Raw genomic sequence first — 20,732 nt, 5'->3', positions numbered from 1 at the left:
GGCAGCGCAAAACTACTCAACAAGAAACCAATATTGTGCTTTTTTTTTTTTTTTTTTTTTTTCTCACAAAAACACAACTCACTCAAAATTGTAATATTATTTCGGTAATGTAGTCCCCTCCAAAAGTACTGGAATGGCAAGGTCATTTCCTTTGTTTGTGTTTCATACTGAAGACGTTTGGGTTTCAGATGAAAAGATGAATATCAGACAAATTTCAGAGTTACAGCTTTTATTTCGTGGTATTTACATCTAGATGTGTTGAACAACTCAGGACAGAGCGCCTTTTGTTTGACTTTCCAAGTGAGCAAAAATGGAACAGACATTATTAAATGAACTTAAAGTGACATAACCCTGACTTGCAATAACTGCATCCCGCCTGCGACTCACTGACTTCTCGTTATTTTAGTTTTTGTGCTGTCCACAAGCATGTAATGCGGTACCACTTTGGCCCCACTAGCTTCACCTCACCATAGACACACAGCTGAAAGGGGTGTGTCGCATTCACCTATTCATATCTGTGCTGGTTGAGAGTTAAGTGTAGGAGGAGGCAGAAGAGCAAGAGGCGGAGAAGTGGGGGCTTATTGTATGGGCGTAGCAGATCAGCGCCGACGGCTAAAGTTCTCACAGGAACTCAAATGAGTGCCCGCATTTATCAAATCGCATTTTGGGGAATTGAGGACGGATATTTAAAAAAAAAAAAAAAAAATTGATGAATGAAGAAGTAAATTGGGCTCCAACAGAAAGGGTACTTTTTTCATCCAGGGCAAAAGAGCAGGTTCACAATTTGTGCACGTGCCTGGACTCTTAGTTCAGGGGGGTGACACAAAATGAGGTTTAGGTCACGTTCAATCTTCATCACTGGATTGATGATCGGATTTATGTCCCTGCGATATTTTTTGGACTCAGACTTGCCCAAGAGCCATGCACGAGATGCCTGGCAAGAAGACCAACTTGAACACAAAGGTATAGCCAGACGTTTGATAAATGTTAGATATTCGTTCTTTTGTTAGGTTGCAACTCTGACAAAGTGGCCTTTGACACCGCTCTGAGTGTGTGTTTTTATGCACATTTTGTAGTTTTGAGTGTGTTTCTTTGAAAATGGATTGCTTCAATGAACATTTAACAACAAGAGGTGTGTACCGATTCACTCAAGCCCCGATTCGATTTGAGTTTTTAAAAATTGCTTCCAATGCTTGTCTCTGTGCACTAGTGTGGTTCTGCAGCCATCCACAATCGCAATACGCAAAGACGTTTGCCACAAAAGCATCATTTGATCCACACATTCAAAATGTGCCATGCATCTGGAATGAAAAAACGTTTCAAGACATCATGTTCTAGATGAATTTAATGAACTCGATTTTCGATTAGTCGAATCAATTAATTGGGCCGAATCGATTTTCGATTAAGCGTTACATCCCTACTATGTAGTGAAAGACATCATGTTAAATGCTGGAAAGGGAAAAGGGCTTTACATGGAAAAATTAGACCACAGAGCCAGTGACCAATATCTGGCAAAAATAATCATCCCGATTTCGGCGCCGCGCGAGTGGCAGCCCGCTACAGTAACTCCGGCTCACCGGTGAGCCTTTTCGTGTGTTTTTGTTCCTTACTATTACTCTACCTCATACCTTTTTCATAAAGTTGATAGTCGTAACTTGCGTAGCAATGGACACCCAAACTGCGGTATTCTTGCTGCTGCTGGTGGCTATTTTTTGCCCGATCGTGTCCGGTGACTTGGCTTGGAGCCGCGCCCCCATTGTTTGCAGCCGGAATCAGCTGTTAGCACTCCGTGCTAACCCTGCGCCGGCTCCCGGGGCGAGACCCGATATTCCCCGTGAGCTGCGGAGGAAGAGACGGGGATCTCGTGCGGGGGTTAAACACCGGGAAAGGAGGAGACGATACCATCCCGTCCTCCCGTCTGTTATCATGGAGAATCATAGATCGCTCCCCAACAAGATGGACGAGCTAGCGGCGCTTACCCGGCATGAGAGGGACTTCTGGGAGGCTTGCCTCATGCTATTCACGGAGTCGTGGCTAACAGCGCTAACGCCGAACGTGGTCGTAGAATTGGACGGCTTCCAAATCATATGCGCGGACAGGACGCTGGAGAGTGGAAAGAGGAAAAGAGGAGGGCTGGCTGTGTTTGTGAACGATAGATGGTGTAATCCTGGGCACATCACGATTAAGGAGCAGCTTTGCAGCAGGGATATTGAGCTGCTAGCTGTTGGCATGAGGCCATTCTACATCCCGCGAGAGTTTAGTCATGTGATCGCGGTGACCGTCTACGTCCCACCAGCTGCCAGCGTCGACACAGCCTGTGATGTCTTGACTGCAGCAGTGAGCAGGCTACAAACACAGCACCCAAATGCCCTGATACTCATCTCTGGTGACTTCAATCATGGCTCCCCTTCCTCCTCTCTGCCTTCATTCACACAGTATGTCACCTGCCACACCAGAGACAAGAAAACACTGGACCTTTTCTATGCCAACACCAAGGAGGCATACACATCACTGCCCCTCCCCCCGCTGGGCAAAGCTGATCACAACCTGGTGGCTCTCCAGTCTGTGTACAAACCTCTGGTCCGCAGGCAGCCAACTGTGACCCGCACGGTTCAAAGATGGTCTGGAGAGGCCGAGGAGGCCTTAAAGGACTGCTTCAGCACAACTGTGTGGGAAGTATTCAGCGATGCTCATGGGGAAGACATTAGTAGTCTAACGGACACTGTTACAGACGATATAAATTTCCTCATGGAGAACACCATACCCACCAGGACAGTAAGGTGTTTCTCCAACAACAAACCCAGGATCACACCAGACATAAAAGCTCTCCTGAAGGAGAAGAGGAGGGCCTTTGCGTCAGGCAACATAGAGGAGCGGAAGACTGTGCAGCGCCAGCTGAGGAGGAGGATCAGAGAGGGGAAAAGGTCCTACAGGAAGAGGATGGAGGAGCAGCTGCTGCAGAATAACGCCAGGGGAGTCTGGAGGGGCCTGAAGACCATCTCAGGCCACGGACAACCCAAGACCCAGACTGGGGTGGACCTGCAGTGGGCAAATGAGCTGAACCTCTTTTTCAATAGGTTCAATCAGATGCCTGCCCCCACTCAGTCTCTCCTGCTGCAGCCTCCACCTACTCCTCCTGCTGGGTGTGTCACCCCCTCCCCCCTTTTCTCCACAGTCTCCAGCTGCCAGCTACACCAGATAGCCACCACTCCCTCCTGCCCAGCCTTGGCCTTCACAACATCTCAGGTGAAGAACCAGCTGAAGAAGATGAAGGCGAGGAAGGCAGCGGGTCCAGATGGCATCAGCCCCCAGCTCCTCAAATCCTGCGCAGACCAGCTGTGTGGAATTGTCCAGCACATGTTCAACCTGAGCCTGAAGCTGGGCAGGGTCCCCCAGCTATGGAAAACATCCTGCCTGGTCCCGGTGCCAAAGACCCCCCACCCGAAGGAGCTCAACAGCTTCAGACCAGTGGCGCTGACGTCTCACCTGATGAAGACCCTGGAGAGACTGATCCTTGTCCACCTGCGCCCCCTGGTGAGATCCTCAATGGACCCACTCCAGTTCGCATATCAGCCTGGCATCAGTGTGGATGATGCCATCATCTGCCTCCTCCACACTTCACTCTCCCACCTGGAGAAGGCGGGGAGCACTGTGAGGATCATGTTCTTTGATTTCTCCAGTGCTTTCAACACCATCCAGCCCAGCCTACTGGGAGACAAGCTGGAGCGGGCGGGGGTGGGCCACCACCTCACCACATGGATCCAGGACTACCTCACAAACTGGCCACAGTTTGTCTGACGTGCTCCTCTGTAGAACGGGGAACTGTCTTGGCTCCCTTCCTGTTCACCCTCTACACCTTGGACTTCAACTACAACACCCCTACCTGTCACCTGCAGAAGTTCTCTGACGACTCTGCGATTGTCGGCCTCATCACAGGCGAAGATGATCGGGAGTACAGAGAACTTACTCAGGGTTTTGTGGACTGGTGCCAGCAGAACCACCTCCTGATCAATGCGGGGAAATCCAAAGAAAGAAGGCGCCAGCACTCTTCACCTGCACCAGTGAATATCCGGGGAACAGATGTTGAGAGAGTCTCAATTTACAAGTACCTGGGTGTTCATCTAAACAATAAACTGGACTGGAGCGACAACACAGACGTCCTCTATAGGAAGAGTCAGAACAGACTCTTCCTACTCAGGAGACTGAGGTCTTTTGGGGTTCAGGGGACACTCCTCAGGAACTTTTATGACTCGGTGGTTGCATCGGTCATCTTCCAGGGAGTGGTCACCTGGGCAGGCGGCGTCTCGGCCCGGGACAAGAAGCGGCTGGACAAACTGATCAGGAGAGCCGGCTCTGTCCTGGGCTGCTCCCTGGACTCTGTGGACTCGGTGGGGGACAGGAGGATGTTGGCCAAGCTGTCATCAATGCTGGACAACCCGGACCACCCCCTCCAGGGCACCCTAACAGCACTCCACAGCTCCTTCAGTGACGGACTGTTACACCCTCGCTGTGCAAAGGAGAGATTCCGCCGTTCCTTCTTGCCTGCTGCTGTCAGACTCTTTAACAAGAACATTGTGTAGTCTCTACATACTGGCGGACATTAGTGCAATTGTGCAGTCCTGAGTAAGGCGTTTTTGGACCAATAAGGTGATAAACTCATGCTGCAACATCTTAAATAAGTCCATCCATCCATCCATCCATCCATTATCTCCCGCTTATCCGAAGTCGGGTCGCGGAGGCAGCAGCTTCAGCAGGGAAGCCCAGACTTCCCTCTCCCCAGCAACATCCTCCAGCTCTTCCGGAAGGATCCCAAGGCGTTCCCAGGCAAGCCGGGAGACATAGTCTCTCCAGCGTGTTCTGGGTCGTCCTCGGGGTCTCCTGCCGGTGGGACATGCCCGGAACACCTCACCAGGGAGGCGTCCAGGAGGCATCCTAATCAGATGCCCGAGCCACCTCAACTGGCTCCTCTCGACGCGGAGGAGCAGCGGCTCGACTCTGAGTCCCTCCCGGGTGGCCGAACTTCTCACCATATCTCTAAGGGAGATCCCGGACACCCTGCGAAGGAAACACATTTCGGCCGCTTGTATCCGAGATCTTGTTCTTTCGGTCATGACCCACAGCTCATGACCATAGGTGAGAGTAGGAACGTAGATCGACCGCTAAATTGAGAGCTTCGCCTTTCGGCTGAGATCCTTCTTCACCACGACAGACCGATACAGGGTCCGCATCACAGCAGACGCTGCACCGATCCGCCTGTCGATCTCCCGTTCCATCTTACCCTCACTCGTGAACAAGACCCCAAGATACTTGAACTCCTCCACTTGGGGCAGAATCCCATCCCCGACCCGGAGAGGGCACGCCACCCTTTTCCGACTGAGGACCATCATCTCAGGTTTGGAGGTGCTGATCTTCATTCCGACCGTTTCACACTCGGCTGCGAACCGCTCCAGCGAGAGTTGGAGATCGCGGCTTGAAGAAGCCAACAGTACCACATCATCTGCAAAAAGCAGAGATGCAATACTGAGGCCACCAAACCGGACCCCCTCGACACTTCGGCTGCTCCTAGAAATTCTGTCCATAAAGGTTATGAACAGAATCGGTGACAAAGGGCAGCCTTGGCGGAGTCCAACCCCCACAGGAAACGAATTCGATTTACTGCCGGCAATGCGGACCAAACTCTGACATCGGTGGTACAGGGACCGGACAGCCCTTATCAGGGGGCTCGGTACCCCGTACTCCCGAAGCACCCCCCACAGAACTCCCCGAGGGACACGGTCAAACGCCTTCTCCAAGTCCACAAAACACATGTAGACCGGTTGGGCAAACTCCCATGCACCCTCGAGGACCCTGCTGATGGTGTAGAGCTGGTCCACTGTTCCACGGCCAGGACGAAAACCACATTGCTCCTCCTGAATCCGGGATTCGACCTTCCGACGGACCCTCCTCTCCAGCACCCCTGAACAGACCTTGCCGGGGAGGCTGAGGAGTGTGATCCCTCTGTAATTGGAGCACACCCTCCTGTCCCCCTTCTTAAAAAGGGGGACCACCACCCCAGTCTGCCAATCCAGAGGCACTGTCCCCGATGTCCACGCGATGTTGAAGAGACGTGTCAACCATGACAGCCCCTCAACATCCAGAGCCTTTATGAACTCCGGGCGGATCTCATCCACCCCCGGGGCTTTGCCACCGAGGAGCTTTTTGACTACCTCGGTGACTTCAACCCCAGAGATAGAAGAGCCCACCTCAGAGTCTCCAGGCTCTGCTTCCTCAGTGGAAGGCGTGTCGGTGGAATTGAGGAGGTCTTCGAAGTACTCTCCCCCCCGACCCACAATGTCCCGAGTTGAGGTCAGCAGCACCCCATCTCCACTATAAACAGTGTTAATGGTGCACTGCTTCCCCCTCCTGAGACGTCGGATGGTGGACCAGAATTTCCTCGAAGCCGTCCGGAAGTCATTTTCCCTGGCCTCCCAGAACTCCTCCCACACCCGGGTTTTTGCCTCAGCAACTGCCAGAGCTGCATTCCGCTTGGCCAGCCGGTACCCGACAGCTACTTCCGGGGTCTCGCAGGCCAAAAAGGCCAGATAGGACTCCTTCTTCAGCTGGACAGCATCCCTTACCGCTGGTGTCCACCAGCGGGTTCGGGGATTGCCGCCACGACAGGCACCGACCACCTTGCGGCCACAGCTCCGATCGGCCGCCTCAACAATGGAGGCACGAAACATGGTCCACTCGGACTCGATGTCCCCCGCCTCCCCCGGGACGTGGGAAAAGTTCTGCCAGAGGTGGGAGTTGAAACTCCTTCTGACAGGGGATTCTGCCAGACGTTCCCAGCAAACCCTCACAATACGTTTGGGTCTGCCAGGTCGGACCGGCATCTTCCCCCACCATCGGAGCCAACTCACCACCAGATGGTGATCAGTTGACAGCTCCGCCCCTCTCTTCACCCGAGTGTCCAAAACATGCGGCAGCAAGTCCGACGATACGACTACAAAGTCGATCATCGAACTGCGGCCTAGGGTATCCTGGTGCCAAGTGCATATATGGACACCCTTATGCTTGAACATGGTGTTCGTTATGGACAATCCGTGATGAGCACAGAAGTCCAGTAACCGAACACCGCTTGGGTTCAGATCGGGGGGGCCGTTCCACCCAATCACACCTCTCCAGGTCTCACTGTCATTGCCCACGTGAGCATTGAAGTCCCCCAGCAGAACGATGGAGTCCCCAGGTGGAGCGCCCTCCAGCACACCCTCCAAGGACTCCAAAAAGGGTGGGTACTCTGCGCTGCCGTTTGGTGCATAAGCACAAACAACAGTCAGGACCCGTCCCCCCACCCTCAGGCGGAGGGAGGCTACCCTCTCGTCCACCGGGGTAAACCCCAATGTACAGGCGCCAAGCCGGGGGGCAATAAGTATGCCCACACCTGCTCGGCGCCTCTCACCCTGGGCAACTCCAGAGTGGAAGAGTGTCCAACCCCTCTCGAGAGGACTGGGACCAGAACCCAAGCCGTGCGTGGAGGTGAGCCCGACTATATCTAATCGGAACCTCTCAGCCTCACACACCAGCTCAGGCTCCCTCCCTGCCAGAGAGGTGACATTCCATGTCCCAAGAGCTAGTTTTTGCTGCTGGGGATCGGACCGCCAAGGTCCCTGTCTTCTGCCGCCGCCCAGCTCACACGGCACCCGACCCCTTTGGCCCCTCCCACCAGTGGTGAGCCCATGGGAAGGGGGACCCACGTGTCCTTTTCGGGCTGAGCCCGGCCGGGCCCCATGGGTGCAGGCCCGGCCACCAGGCGCTCGCCATCGAGCCCCACCTCCAGGCCTGGCTCCAGAAGGGGGCCCCGGTGACCCGCGTCCGGGCGAGGGAAAACGTGGTCCATTAATTTTATTCCTCATAAGGGGTCATTTTGAGCCGTGCTTAGTCTGGTCCCTCACCTAGGACCTGTTTGCCATGGGTGACCCTACCAGGGGCATAAAGCCCCAGACAACGTAGCTCCTAGGATCATTGGGGCGCGCAAACCCCTCCACCACGATAAGGTGACGGCTCACGGGGGGCTTAAATAAGTCAAAATTTGAAATTTTAAAGATGGAAAGAAAATCCACATATCCAGTATTTTTCCTCTGTACTATGTACAGGCTAAAATGAGTGTTCCTCATACTTTTCATGTAGATGTAAGTTGGTGTGTATATACATGTGTATATATACATGTTACTGCGTATATTTACATAGGTTTGATCCTGAATGTTTGCCGTCAATGTTATACATTAATGGCTACATTATGCCGCCGTCCCTGTGTGACCTATATCTTTGCTGCTGTAACACTGAAAATTTCCCCACTGTGGGATCAATAAAGGCATTCTTATCTTATCTTATCTTGAATATGGCTCATATGTGGTAATTGATTCAATTCTGGCTTTCGGACACGACCCTTTTTTGCCAGTCCATCCTCTCTCCGTGACCTGGGTACCCTTCCGGCCTCGTCCCTCCGTCCTTATTCATGAAATGATCGTCCCCCGACCCCGCCCTTTTTTATAGCTCTGTGACTGTCCATGGTGTCGGTGCAATGGTTAAAGCCTAGATACACCAATCCGACGCAAGTAACTGACGTTTTTACGTTCGACTAGAGTACCAACAGTGGTGTATTGGACCTTTTGTAAATGATGCACGAACTGCAAAGTATTCAGTGAAGTCTGTGTGTCAGCGATCTTGTAAGCAGCGCCTTTCTTTGGCTACTGACAGCAGCAGAGCACCATTGTGCGCATAAGCCAGTAGCACTATGCATTATGTGATGTAGTTCATTATAGTTGGAAACGATTATGAATACGTTTTATTCAAATAGAATTAAATGTGTTGGTAAAATGAAAACAATAAATATGTGCTTGACTTGACAATAGTTATAAATATATATCTTCTATAATAATTTTTAATAATGTAATTAATAGTATAACATATGTAATTCATTCATCCTTTTCAGGGGGGACTTTAATATTCACGTGTGCTGTCAATCAATCAATCAATCAATCAATCAATCACATTTTATTCATATAGCACTTTTCATACATAAAAATGCAACTCAAAGTGCTTTAAAACATTCAAAGCAAAACATAGAATTATCTTCAATCAAAAGAAAAGATAAATTATTTAAAAGTTGTTGAAAGTCAAACTAAAAAGGTGTGTCTTGAGCTTCCTCTTAAAAATATCAACAGTCTCTGCAGACCAGACGTCCTCTGGCAGGCTATTCCAAAGGTGAGGACCAAAACGGGTGAATGCAGCCTTGCCATGCATTTTGGTCCTCACCCTTGGAATAAATAAAAGGCCGGCGCCAGAGGACCTCAGGATCCGCGAGGGCTGGTATGATAAAAGCAAATCAGATAAATAAGATGGCCCAAGACCATTAACACATTTATAAACTAATAAAAGTACTTTAAAATCGATCCTGAAACACACAGGGAGCCAATGCAGCAATTTCAAAACTGGCGTAATGTGCTCCCGCCCTCTGGTTCTCGTCAGCACCCGAGCGGCTGAATTCTGCAGTAGTTGCAGTGGTGAAATGCTCTTTTTCGGGAGGCCAGAGAGCAGGGCATTACAGTAATCTAAACGACAGGAAATAAAAGCATGCATCAGCACTTCCGTGTTAGCCTGAGAGAGAAACGGGCGGACTCTGGCGATATTCTTAAGGTGATAAAAACCAATCTTGGTTACATTTTTAATATGAGGAATAAAACTGAGCTCAGAGTCAAAAATGACGCCAAGGTTCTTCACACAATGTGAGGGATTAAAAATGTGTAGTTTTGGTAAAAGCTTCTCTCTCTGACCTTCGGGACCGATAACTAAAACCTCAGTTTTGTCCTGATTGAGCTGCAGGAAATTATCTGCCATCCATGACTTGATATCTAAAATTCAATTTAAAAGGATATCAATGGGTCCTGTGTCATCAGGAGACACGGCAATATACAGCTACGTGTCATCAGCATAGCTGTGAAAGCTGATGCCGTGTCCCCTGATGACATCCCCGAGGGGAAGCATATAAAGATTAAAAAGTAGGGGGGCCTAAAATCGAACCTTGAGGAACCCCACATTTAATTTCATGGGTTTTGGAGGAACAAGTATCCATACGTACAAAGAAATATGGGTCTGTGAGATAGGAATAAAACCAGTCAAAAACAGTACCAGAGATGCCCACTAGATTTTTAAGTCTATTTAATAAAATTTGGTGATCTACTGTATCAAAAGCAGCGCTTAGATCCAGTAGCACCAAGACTGTGAGTTTTCTCACGTCTGCAGTGCACCTAATATCATTTAAAATCCTTAAAAGAGCAGTCTCCGTACTGTGGTTCATCCTAAAACCAGATTGATATTTCTCCAAAATATTATTTGTATTTAAAAAATGATTAAACTGGATGAAAACCAGTTTTTCTAAAATCTTACTTAAAAACGGTAAGTTGGATACGGGTCTGTAATTATTAAAAACGCTGGGGTCAGAACTGCTCTTCTTCAGAAGGGGCTTCACCACCGCCGTTTTAAAGGCAGCGGGGAAGACGCCCGTCTGAAGAGAGCAATTGACTATATTTAAAATTTGTTCCTCAAAAAATCCATAAAATGTCTTAAAAAGAAATGTGGGAATTGGATCCAAAAGGCAGGTTGTTGGGTTTACCTGGGAGAAAACTCGAACAAGTGTCCTTGCATCAACCAGGGCAAAACTTTCCAGTGTTTCCTCATGTAAATATGATTGTCCGGGTTTATTAAAACTTGTGTTTTGACGGGCTAAAAGACTGGATCTTATGTCATCGATTTTACTTCTGAAATGGTTTGCAAAGTCCTCACAGAGAGCGTCTGTTGGTCTCTGTGGGGACTTATTAAAATCAGAACTAGTTAAAAGTTCAAAGGTGGAGAAGAGAACTCTGGGGTTGTTTTTATTGACTGTAATGAGGTTTGAGAAATAGGAAGATCTTGCCAGTTTTACTGTTTTATTGTAGGATTTCAGTTGTTCGCATAAAATTTCATAGTGTACTGCAAGTTTACTTTTTCTCCACCTCCTCTCTTCACTCCTGCATTTTCTCTTTGATATTTTGATAGCATTGTTTCTCCACGGGGTTACAGTCTTTGTTTTTGTTGTTTTAATTAAAAGTGGAGCTACTGAATCTAATGATGATTTAAGATGTAGGTTAAAATTGTCAACAATAAGATCACAGGGTGCAGGTAAAATGTCAGCAGGAGTGTTTTTTAAGATCTCGATAAAATTTGCAGCCACCCCAGAAGATAGGTAGCGTTTCTTCACTGTTCTCACCGGGACTGCTAGATGATTAAAACTGGCGATGTTAAAATAGACACAGTAGTGGTCTGACACTGCCAAGTCAACAACAGAGGACACACCAGCAGACAAGCCATAGGTTATAACCAAATCCAGGGTGTGTCCTCTGTTGTGAGTTGGCTGCAAGACGTGCTGTTTAAAATCCAAGCAGTTTAAAAGGTTTGAAAAATCTCTGGATAGTGGGTCCGAGATGTTGTCCATGTGTATATTAAAATCCCCAGTTCTTAATATCCTGTTATAACTGGAATATAAAACGGATAAGAATCCTGAAAATTCTGTAATAAAAGAAGTGGAATGATGGGGAGGTCTATAAACGGTAATGCAGAGAATAGGGGGACTGCTAAAAACAAAGGCATGGTGTTCAAACGATAAATAGCTGCTAAAAATGATCTCCTCTGATAAAAGAGTATTAATAAAAATTGATGCAGTCCCGCCTCCTCTTTTGCCATCCCTTGTAGAAAATAAAAAGTTAAAATTCGGTGGGCAAGCCTCGTTGAGAGCAACTGGAGCATCTGTACCAAGCCATGTCTCAGACAAAAGTATACCGTGTAAATTATTGTCTAAAATCAGGTCGTTTATGATAAAAGTTTTGTTTAAAAGGGAGCGCACGTTCAGCACGGCCAGATTAATGCTGTGCTGGACGTGCGCTCATGGTGGTATGAATGAGCAGTATTAACATATACTAGATTACCACTGTTAAAACCACGTTGTTTGTGTGTGCAAGGGAAGCGTCTGCCGGTGATGGTTTCAATGGGAAAGTTGTCCGATAGTGGAAATGATAATGAGGGCCTGCAGGGGGAGCTAGTGAGGGTGGTGGTACTGTGAGCAGCTGGTATTGGCCTGTAAGTGATGGTAGTGACATTGTCATTGCAGCGTTTATGAGTAGAAGAAGAAATATGATTGGTAAACGAGAGTCAGCTGGGAGTGGAATTGGTTACGACATGGTGGATGTTAGCGGCTAAAATCTTGCTACCAAGAGAGTTCGGATGAACACCATCCGGCTGGTAAAAAGACGGGCGATTCCAGAATAGGTTAAAATTGTCAATAAAAGCAAAGTCAAGGTGGCCACAAGTGCGTAGGAGCCACGTGTTCAAGCTTAAAAGGCGGCTGAAACGCTCGACTCCGCGAGACAATGCCGGCAAAATGCCATTCACCCAGACCGACAGACCGCAGGTTCTGTCCTGAAAAACCACTGGCAAAGGACTTTTTAAGACTCATTGACTCTTTCAATTTGGTGCAGTGTGTGTCTGGCTCCAGTCACAAGCACGGACATAAATTAGACCTTGTCCTTTCTTTTAAGATAAGATAAGATAAGATAAGAATGCCTTTATTGATCCCACAGGTCCATTGGTCTCACATCGGAAAGTTTTGGACGATGTGCTTTCTGAACATATGACTGTGCTCTTTGATGTAATGTTTTCCAGTGCTGTCAGAGCTAACGCTAGCGTGCGCAGGGGCCGGGTTTTTAACCACCTCACTGCAAGCCAGTTCTCTGATGCCTTTGATCAGCATTGTGTTCCCTCTTCAAACACAGAGAAGCTCAGCACCCGGTTCCATTCATCTTGCCTAAATATTTTGGACCCCGTGGCTCCATTAAAAAATATGCGGCAGAAAATTAGACTGGAGCCATGGTTTAATGAGAGCGCTCGCATAGCTAAACAAGAATGCCGCAGAGATGAACGCAGTTGGAAAAAAGACAGGCTGCAGGTCTCGGATCAAATCTTAAAGGATTACTGGCGTCGTTACCAGAGAAAGGTGAAGGAGTCCAAAAGAGACCATTTGTCATGTCTGATTCGGACAAATCGCCAAAATCCACGTGCCCTATTTAAAACAATTGACTCTGTACTGAAGCCCCGTCAACCTACTTGCACGGACTCGTCCTGTGAAATGTGCAATAATTCTTGCAGTTTTTCAATGACAAGGTGCTAGGGCTCTTGCTTCGAACGGCACATTTGACCCCTCTGTCCAAGTTCCTTGTTCAGCAGTGTTCGGTTCCTTTGAGCCGGTTTCGTTGACATTTTTGGAGGAAGTGGTTTGCCATATGAAAACATCGGGATCCCCTTATGACTCCATTCCTCCACACCTCTTTAAGGAGTTTGTCCTGACAATTGGTAAATCGTTTTTGGCCATTATCAACAGCAGCCTGTCTTCTGGTGTGGTACCCCAACATTTTAAGCATGCCGTAGTGCAACCCCTGCTGAAAAAAACTGGCCTTGATCAAGCTGTGCTATCCAATTTTAGAACCATTTCCAAGCTGCCTTTTATGTCTAAAATTCTGGAAAAAGTGGTGCACTCACAGATAAGATCTTACTTGGATGAACACAATGTCATGGAAGTTTTCCAGTCAGGCTTCAAGGAGATGTATAGCACAGAGTCAGCCCTGTTACGTGTTTTTAATGACACCTTCCTGGCAAATGACACTGGAGACCACGTATGTCTCGTTTTGTTGGATTTGACTGCAACTTTCGATACGGTAGACCACAGTATTCTTTGGACTCGCTTGCAAAACCAAGTGGGCATTAGTGAATGTGCTCTAGAGTGGTTTGGATCCTATTTGGCTGGCAGGACTTTTTCTGTTAGCCTAGGTTCCTCTGAGTCCAGCTCTGCCCCTCTATCGTATGGTGTTCCACAGGGTTCTATTTTGGGGCCATTGCTGTTCTCATTGTATTTGCTGCTCCTGGGTTCCATCCTTAAAAAACACAGCATTTCCTTCCACTGCCATGTGGACGACTGTCAAATCTATATCCCGCTGAGCAAAAAAGACGCATTCTCGATAAGATCTCTTTCGTCCTGCCTAGCGAACATCAAAGACTGGATGTCACTGAATTTCCTAAATTTAAAATGAAATGAAAACAGAAGTTATGGTGTTCGGTCCCAGTGGCTCGTCTACATCCCACCTTGTTGACCTGGGCCCCCTGGCTTCATATATAAAGCCAACAGTCTTAAACTTGGGTTTTAAAATGGACACTTAAATTGGACCAGCAAATCAGCGCTGTTGTAAAGTCCAGCTTCTTTCACCTTAGACATCTGGCTAAGGTAAAGTTCCTCCTTTCCCATCAGCACTTAGAAACAGTCATCCATGCCTCATATAACACCAATTCTGGCCTCCCTTCACTGGCTCCCAGTGCATTTTAGGGTTCGATTTAAGATTCTCCTATTCATCTATAAATAATTAAATGGCCTGGCCCCGGCATACCTCTCTGAGCTCCTCCAGTCCTACGCACCAGGCGCTGCTCGAGGTGCCGAGGACCAAGCGGAGCCTCAGAGGGGATCGAGCCTTTCCGACTGCTGGTCCTTCCCTCTGGAATGACCTCCCGTTGGTTGTTAGGCAAGCCCCCTCTCTGTCCATTTTTAAAAACCGGATGAAGACACATTTCTTTTCTCTGGCTTTTGATCAGACCTGAAATTTTCTGCTCTTTTCCGGTGTCAATTGTATATAGTGTTTTATTATTTATTTATTGGCTTTATTTATATTTTTATTTTATATGTTATTTATATCTATATTTATGAATACATGTATCACAGTCTTCTCCCCGTGCCTCCGGGTACTCGGGTTTCCTCCCACATTCCAAAAACATGCATGGTAAGTTGATTGGACTCTCTAAAATTTCCCCTAGGTGTGATTGTGAGTGCGGATGTTTGTCTCTGTGTGCCCTGCGATTGGCTGGCAACCAATTCAGGGTGTCCCCCGCCTACTGCCCGACGACAGCTGGGATAGGCTCCAGCATGCCCCGCGACCCTTGTGAGGAGAAGCGGTATTGATAATGGATGGATGGATGTATCACAGCCTTTTATTCTTTTTGTTTTATTTATTGTATTGTTTGTAAAGTGCTTTGTTACAGCTCTAGCTGTTATGAAATGCGCTATATAAATAAAACTGTAATTGTAATTGTAAAAAAAAAAAAAAAAACATAACTGAATCATTGTGAAATCACCTTTATCTGTTTGTTTTAGGTTTATGACCTTTGGTCCTTTGTTCAATAAACAAAGAAAGACAAACACGAGTTGTAACATTGTGTGCTTCTGATGAGCCTTTTCGGAGGGCATAAAATAAATATCCGAACAGTCAGTCTCTGAACGGATGTCGGAGACGCCCGGTCCAAGGAGCGCTTCCATTGGTCAGCCCAGGAGTCAGGACCAACACATTTTTATTCTGTGACGGAGCAAGAGAAAGCAATCCAATTCCGACTGTGACCTCGGAGTCGGAACAAGTCAACAGTGAAGATGGGATCACGCGTTGTCCTGTAATGGTCCTAGGAATCGTAATTGGTCGTTGGTAGCTCACCACGAGGAGAATGAAATTGAAATTTAGTCCACTTAACAAAATTTGTAATGTAATCTAGATCACATCCAGCCATTCATAAGGCTGAAAGAGAATGTAAAAAAGAGTTAATCCACCCGCTTTTAGCCATATCTGGGGGCGGCCATTTTGTCATTTCTGAAAATGACATCACAACTACTCAGGGCTCAGGTAACCACCAATCACGGCTCAGCATTAGAAAACAGGCGAACTGTGATTGGTCATACCCTGAGCCCTGAGTAGTTGTGATGTCATTTGTGACAAAATGGCCGCCCCCTGAAATGGCTAAAAAGGGGTGGATTTTGCTGCTGAACTCATATTCCACAAACGCAAAAATAATCAGAATGCCGTGTTTTAACTAGTGGGCCTGCTGGGAACATATTCTTGAAAAAAATATGTTTGTGTTGATTTCTCCTTTAAATGGGGCTCAATGCATTGTAGCAACAGAAAAGAGAGATCAAGAGAGATTAAATGAACTCACAAATCACAAGTTGTCGCACAAAAGTCCTTCGTCATCTGCATTCAGGGGTTGGTATTTAGTTTCAGGTGCAATAGTGCTACTTGCTGCTCAGACGTATACATTACTTTGCCTCCGTTAAAAAAAAATAAAAATAAAGCGAGTCGCACGTGTCGAACTGCACAAGACACTAAAACAGTTGAATCAAATGTTTTTTCTGGTTTCAAAAACATTCCACCCCTGATATGGTGTTCTTTTTATATGACATACATAGCCATGGGGCAGCATGGTTCAGTTGGTAGAGTAGTCATCTCCCCACCCAAAGGTTGTGGGTTCAATCCTCAGCCCTTGTGACCATGTCAAAGTGTCCTTGAGCAAGATAGTGCACTGCACCCGCATTTGCTCCTGATGCTGCATCATCAATGAGTGAATGAGGAGACAGTACTTGGAGCGCTTTCATTACCATAGGTAGAAAAGCGCTATACAAGAAAAAGCCCATATACCATTCAGTATAAATGTGATTGACAACGCAGACTGGTAAAGGTTTCAGGGCATGACGGTCAGTTTTTATTTATTTAACAATATGATGAATTGGAGAAGGCGGCACCAGGCGACTGGTTAGCACACCCGCCTCACTGTGTGGAGTTTGTATGTTCTCCCCGTGCCTGCGTGGGTTTTCTCCGGGTACTCCGGTTTCCTCCCACATTCCAAAAACATGCAGGGTAAGTTGATTGGACTCTCTAAATTGCCCCTAGGTGTGATTATGAGTGCGGATGTTTGTCTTTGTGTGCCCTGCGATTGGCTGGCAACCAATTCAGGGTGTCCCCCGCCTACTGCCCGACGACAGCTGGGATAGGCTCCAGCACGCCCCGCGACCCTTGTGAGGAGAAGCGGTATCGATAATGGATGAATGGATAATTAATTGGTTCTTCTGTACGGCACATTCATGATCCGTTCTTTGTCTGACATCCAGGTGTCAACTTGAGCTCAACAACAACTTCTTCAACAACAACCCGTATCTTGTGTTGGATCATGACTGGCCCGAAGAATATGGAGTCCCGGACCAAGCACATTAAGGAAACATGGGCAAAGCGCTGTCACATAGTGCTCTACATGAGTTCTGTTCATACTGATTTCCCAACCGTGAAACTGAATGTCAGTGAAGGACGAGAGTACTTGTATTGGAAGACCATCCGTGCCTTTGAGTACATCTACCTCCAGCACCTGGACAGTGCAGAATGGTTCTTAAAAGCAGATGACGACACCTATGTGATTGTAGAGAATCTCGTCTACATGTTGTCTCACCTTGATCCTGAGAAGCCATTGTATCTGGGAAGAAGGTTTCAACCTTTTATCAGTCAAGGCTACATGAGCGGCGGAGCAGGATATGTCCTTAGTAAGGAAGCACTACGGAGATTTATCAAAGCTTTCACCACAGGAGCATGCACCCACTTCTCGTCCACAGAGGACATGGCTCTGGGAAAATGTATGGAGACAATGAAGGTGGAGCCAGTAGATACCAGGGATGTGAAAGCAAGACAAACCTTTCATCCTTTCCCTCCAGAGCTACATTTGGTCAGACAGTTCCAAAGGAAACCTTGGTATCTGGATTATGAGCACTATCCTCCAATTCAAGTAAGAACACATGACATGACCGTGGTGTTGTCTATCTTAAAGGGAAGCCAACCCAAACATATATTTTTCAAGAATATGTTCTATGCAAGCCCACTCGTTGAAACAAGGCATTCGGATAAATATTGCGTTTGTGGAATAAGAGTTAATCCGTTCGTTTTTAGCCATCTCTGGGGCGGCTCTTTTGTCACTTCTGTCGACTGAAAATGACATCACAGTTGCTCAGGTAACAACGACCAATCACGGCTAACCTGTTTTCTGAAGGTGAGCCGTGATTGGTCGTTACCTGAGCCCTGAGCAGTTGTGATGTCATTTTCAGTCGACAGAAATAACAAAATGGCCGCCCCCTGAGATGGCTAAAAACGGGTGGATTTTACTGCTGAACTCATATTTCACAAACACAATATTAATCAGAATGCCGTGTTTCAACTAGTGGGCCTGCTGGGAACATATTCTGGAAAAAAAATATGTTTGGGTTGATGTCTTTTATAAGTATGACATCGGATGGTGGCGAAGGTGTTTAATCCATCTGGGCCGAGAGCGCATCACCGCGTTTCTACCACTAGATCAAGAGCGCTGTTGCGTCTTTCTACCTTTACAGCGTATACGCCATTTTCTTTTTTTAACTAATTCTCAGTCTCTTAGCAAATGAAATGAATCAGAATATACACGCGACGGTGTTGTGAGCCCTCAGAGGTTGTCCCGTAATTTTTTCGAGCAGTAACGGCGGACACAGACCATCTCTGAAATAAGTAACGGTAGTGATATTGACAACGCGCTTGTGGACTTGGAACCAGTGCAACCAGACCAACGTGATATATGGTTAACAGAGCTGGGCACTTGACCCTTTTTTGCCGGTCCGGCCACGACCCCCCGCCCTTATTCATAAAAATTATCACCCCCCCGCTCCACGTGGGAGTAGAAAGAAGCCTAAAGAGAAGCCTTTCACCAAGTAGGCTGATATGAAATTTGGCCGCCTCGCGAGCACGTCACACGCATGAGGGCCGATTAGTGGGCCGGACTAAAATCCACTTCCGGCCATGCTTAGTCCAGCCATTTAAAAAAATTTGTCAGCCCCCATTCCCAGCCCCAAAAATGGGCATCCAGCCGGGCCGGAGGGTCCAACCGGTCCGGCCCAGGGACGGACTGCCTAGCTCTGATGGTAAAAATATATGTTTGCAGACAACAACGATATCGACAGCTTTGTAACAGAATAGAGGATGGTAATTACCACTGTATTTTTTTTTAATTAAACAAAGTGCTTCTCTTGCACTCACACTTTATTTTATTTATTGTTGGTTGAAACGATAAATAATAATAAAGTCAGGCCTGTGTGAAAGCCACGTCTAAGCTCTCCAAATCTTTTGGAATTATGTTCATTTGCTACAGGGGCTGAGGTATCAATTATTCATTCAGGTTTTACAGGGTGATTCTAAAGTCGCCCTTAGCTTTTAGGGGGATGTTTCGCCAGGCCCTTTAGGCCTTAATGGGTTAAAGGAGGCATATTATGCATTTAACAGTTCGCAGTTGTCCTCATTAATGACCTCTAACATTCTTCAATCAAAATGCACAAAAAAATACAGTATATACTTAAAGAGGACATCCATCAAGTTGCTGTACTACCAGTCCTTATTACGGTATTAGGGTGAGCTGGAACTTATCCCAACTGACTTTGGGAGAACTGCAGGGTGCCCATTTAACTAGTCACCAGGCAGAGACTGGTGAGAATCATTTCCACTCACACTGTTCATTTGATTAAACATAAATGTTATCAGAAAGAAGGAGGAGTAGTCCACAGACAAAATCCACACAAGCACTGTAAAACATGCAAATTTCACACATGAAAACATGAACACTGTGCACACCCACCATGGCGCTCCCATTTTACAAGGCTTAAAGTGTATGGGACACGAAAAAAAAAGTTACCCTAAAATCTTTTTTAAGAAGGAGTAAAAGTACAAAAAATAAGATTGCATATTTTGGGGAACCGAAACAGACTCACGCCGTCCTCCCATCGGTTCAAATAAAAGCCAGCAACTCGACGTGGCGGCATAATCCAAGTGAATTAAAAACACTGAAATGAATCAGAAGAACAACCACGGCGAGCACATTTGGCAGGCAGCAAGTCAGAGATGTGGCTCAATGTCATCATAAGCCCCTTCTTCATGATTTCGCCATGGCGATGGCCCCGTCCGGAAGATTTTCAAAGCGTTACACTAAATCCGTTAAACACTAAGTTCATGTGTATCATTTCAAGAAACCGTTCATTGCGACATGGATATTTTATTGTTGAAAGGTAAATTGATTTATTTTGGAAACATTTATGTTTAAAAAGATTTAGTTTTAGTTCAAAAATGTTTACCCTGTTTGCCCCACAAAGCGCATGCTTTGATTTTTGGCCCTCTGTGTGATTGTGTTTGACACATTGGCATTACAGGAAAGAACAGGCAAATTAATTGGACTGCTCTCTCTGCTGGTTGAGATAATATAGTCATGCATTTCTTATTCTCTTTCTCCAGGGTCCAGGATGCTGTTCAGATTTTGCTGTGTCCTTTCACTACATTTACGCTGTCCAACTCTATGCTCTGGAGTACCTGACATACCATATACGGCCATATGGATATAAATACAGATTTAGTTCCAGTGAACATAAATATTTCAATGGGACAACAAAAAAATTGTGAAATATGGGATTTTGCTAACAGCCTCTTTATTATTTGGCAGAAAGCACATTGCAGGAATAATCTAATTGTAAAACCCGTTGATTGATTTATCTCTGTTTGATCTTAAACTGTGTACCTCAAACCTGGGCAAAGTACGGCCCGGTGGCCATTCCGGCCCACCCATAACCTCTGAATGGCACAATGATCATGAAGTCTAAATAAATCATAAAATAAAAAAAAAAGTGCTTTTATTTTATGTGCACAAGTGTGGACTTTGGCTACAAGCGAACTAGCGAGCAAGAGCTACCACTTGTGTTTGCGGTGTTGCCAACTATATTTAGTGACTTTTCCGACCACTCTAGCAACTAT

At 46.8% G+C, this 20,732-nt stretch overlaps 1 protein-coding gene and 1 long non-coding RNA gene across 2 annotated transcripts in view; both read left to right on the top strand.

Annotated features, from left to right (window-relative positions):
• The window catches only part of LOC147132618 (uncharacterized), a 385,135-nt gene that overhangs the window by 11,593 nt on the left and 352,810 nt on the right, over positions 1-20,732 (top strand). The gene's annotated exons all lie outside the window — the stretch shown is intronic.
• LOC147132626 (glycoprotein-N-acetylgalactosamine 3-beta-galactosyltransferase 1-like) lies at positions 568-20,456 on the top strand. Its single transcript, XM_086014411.1, has 3 exons — positions 568-963; positions 17,042-17,703; positions 20,220-20,456. The coding sequence occupies exons 1-3, from the start codon at positions 828-830 to the stop codon at positions 20,382-20,384; spliced, it is 963 nt and encodes a 320-aa protein (XP_085870537.1). The 5' UTR covers positions 568-827; the 3' UTR covers positions 20,385-20,456.

Source organism: Filicampus tigris, chromosome 18, assembly GCF_054856515.1.
Source record: "Filicampus tigris isolate MCC_2025a chromosome 18, RoL_Ftig_1.0, whole genome shotgun sequence".
NCBI classification, from domain to species: domain Eukaryota; kingdom Metazoa; phylum Chordata; class Actinopteri; order Syngnathiformes; family Syngnathidae; genus Filicampus; species Filicampus tigris.
This window is presented reverse-complemented; position numbering and strand designations above follow the sequence as displayed.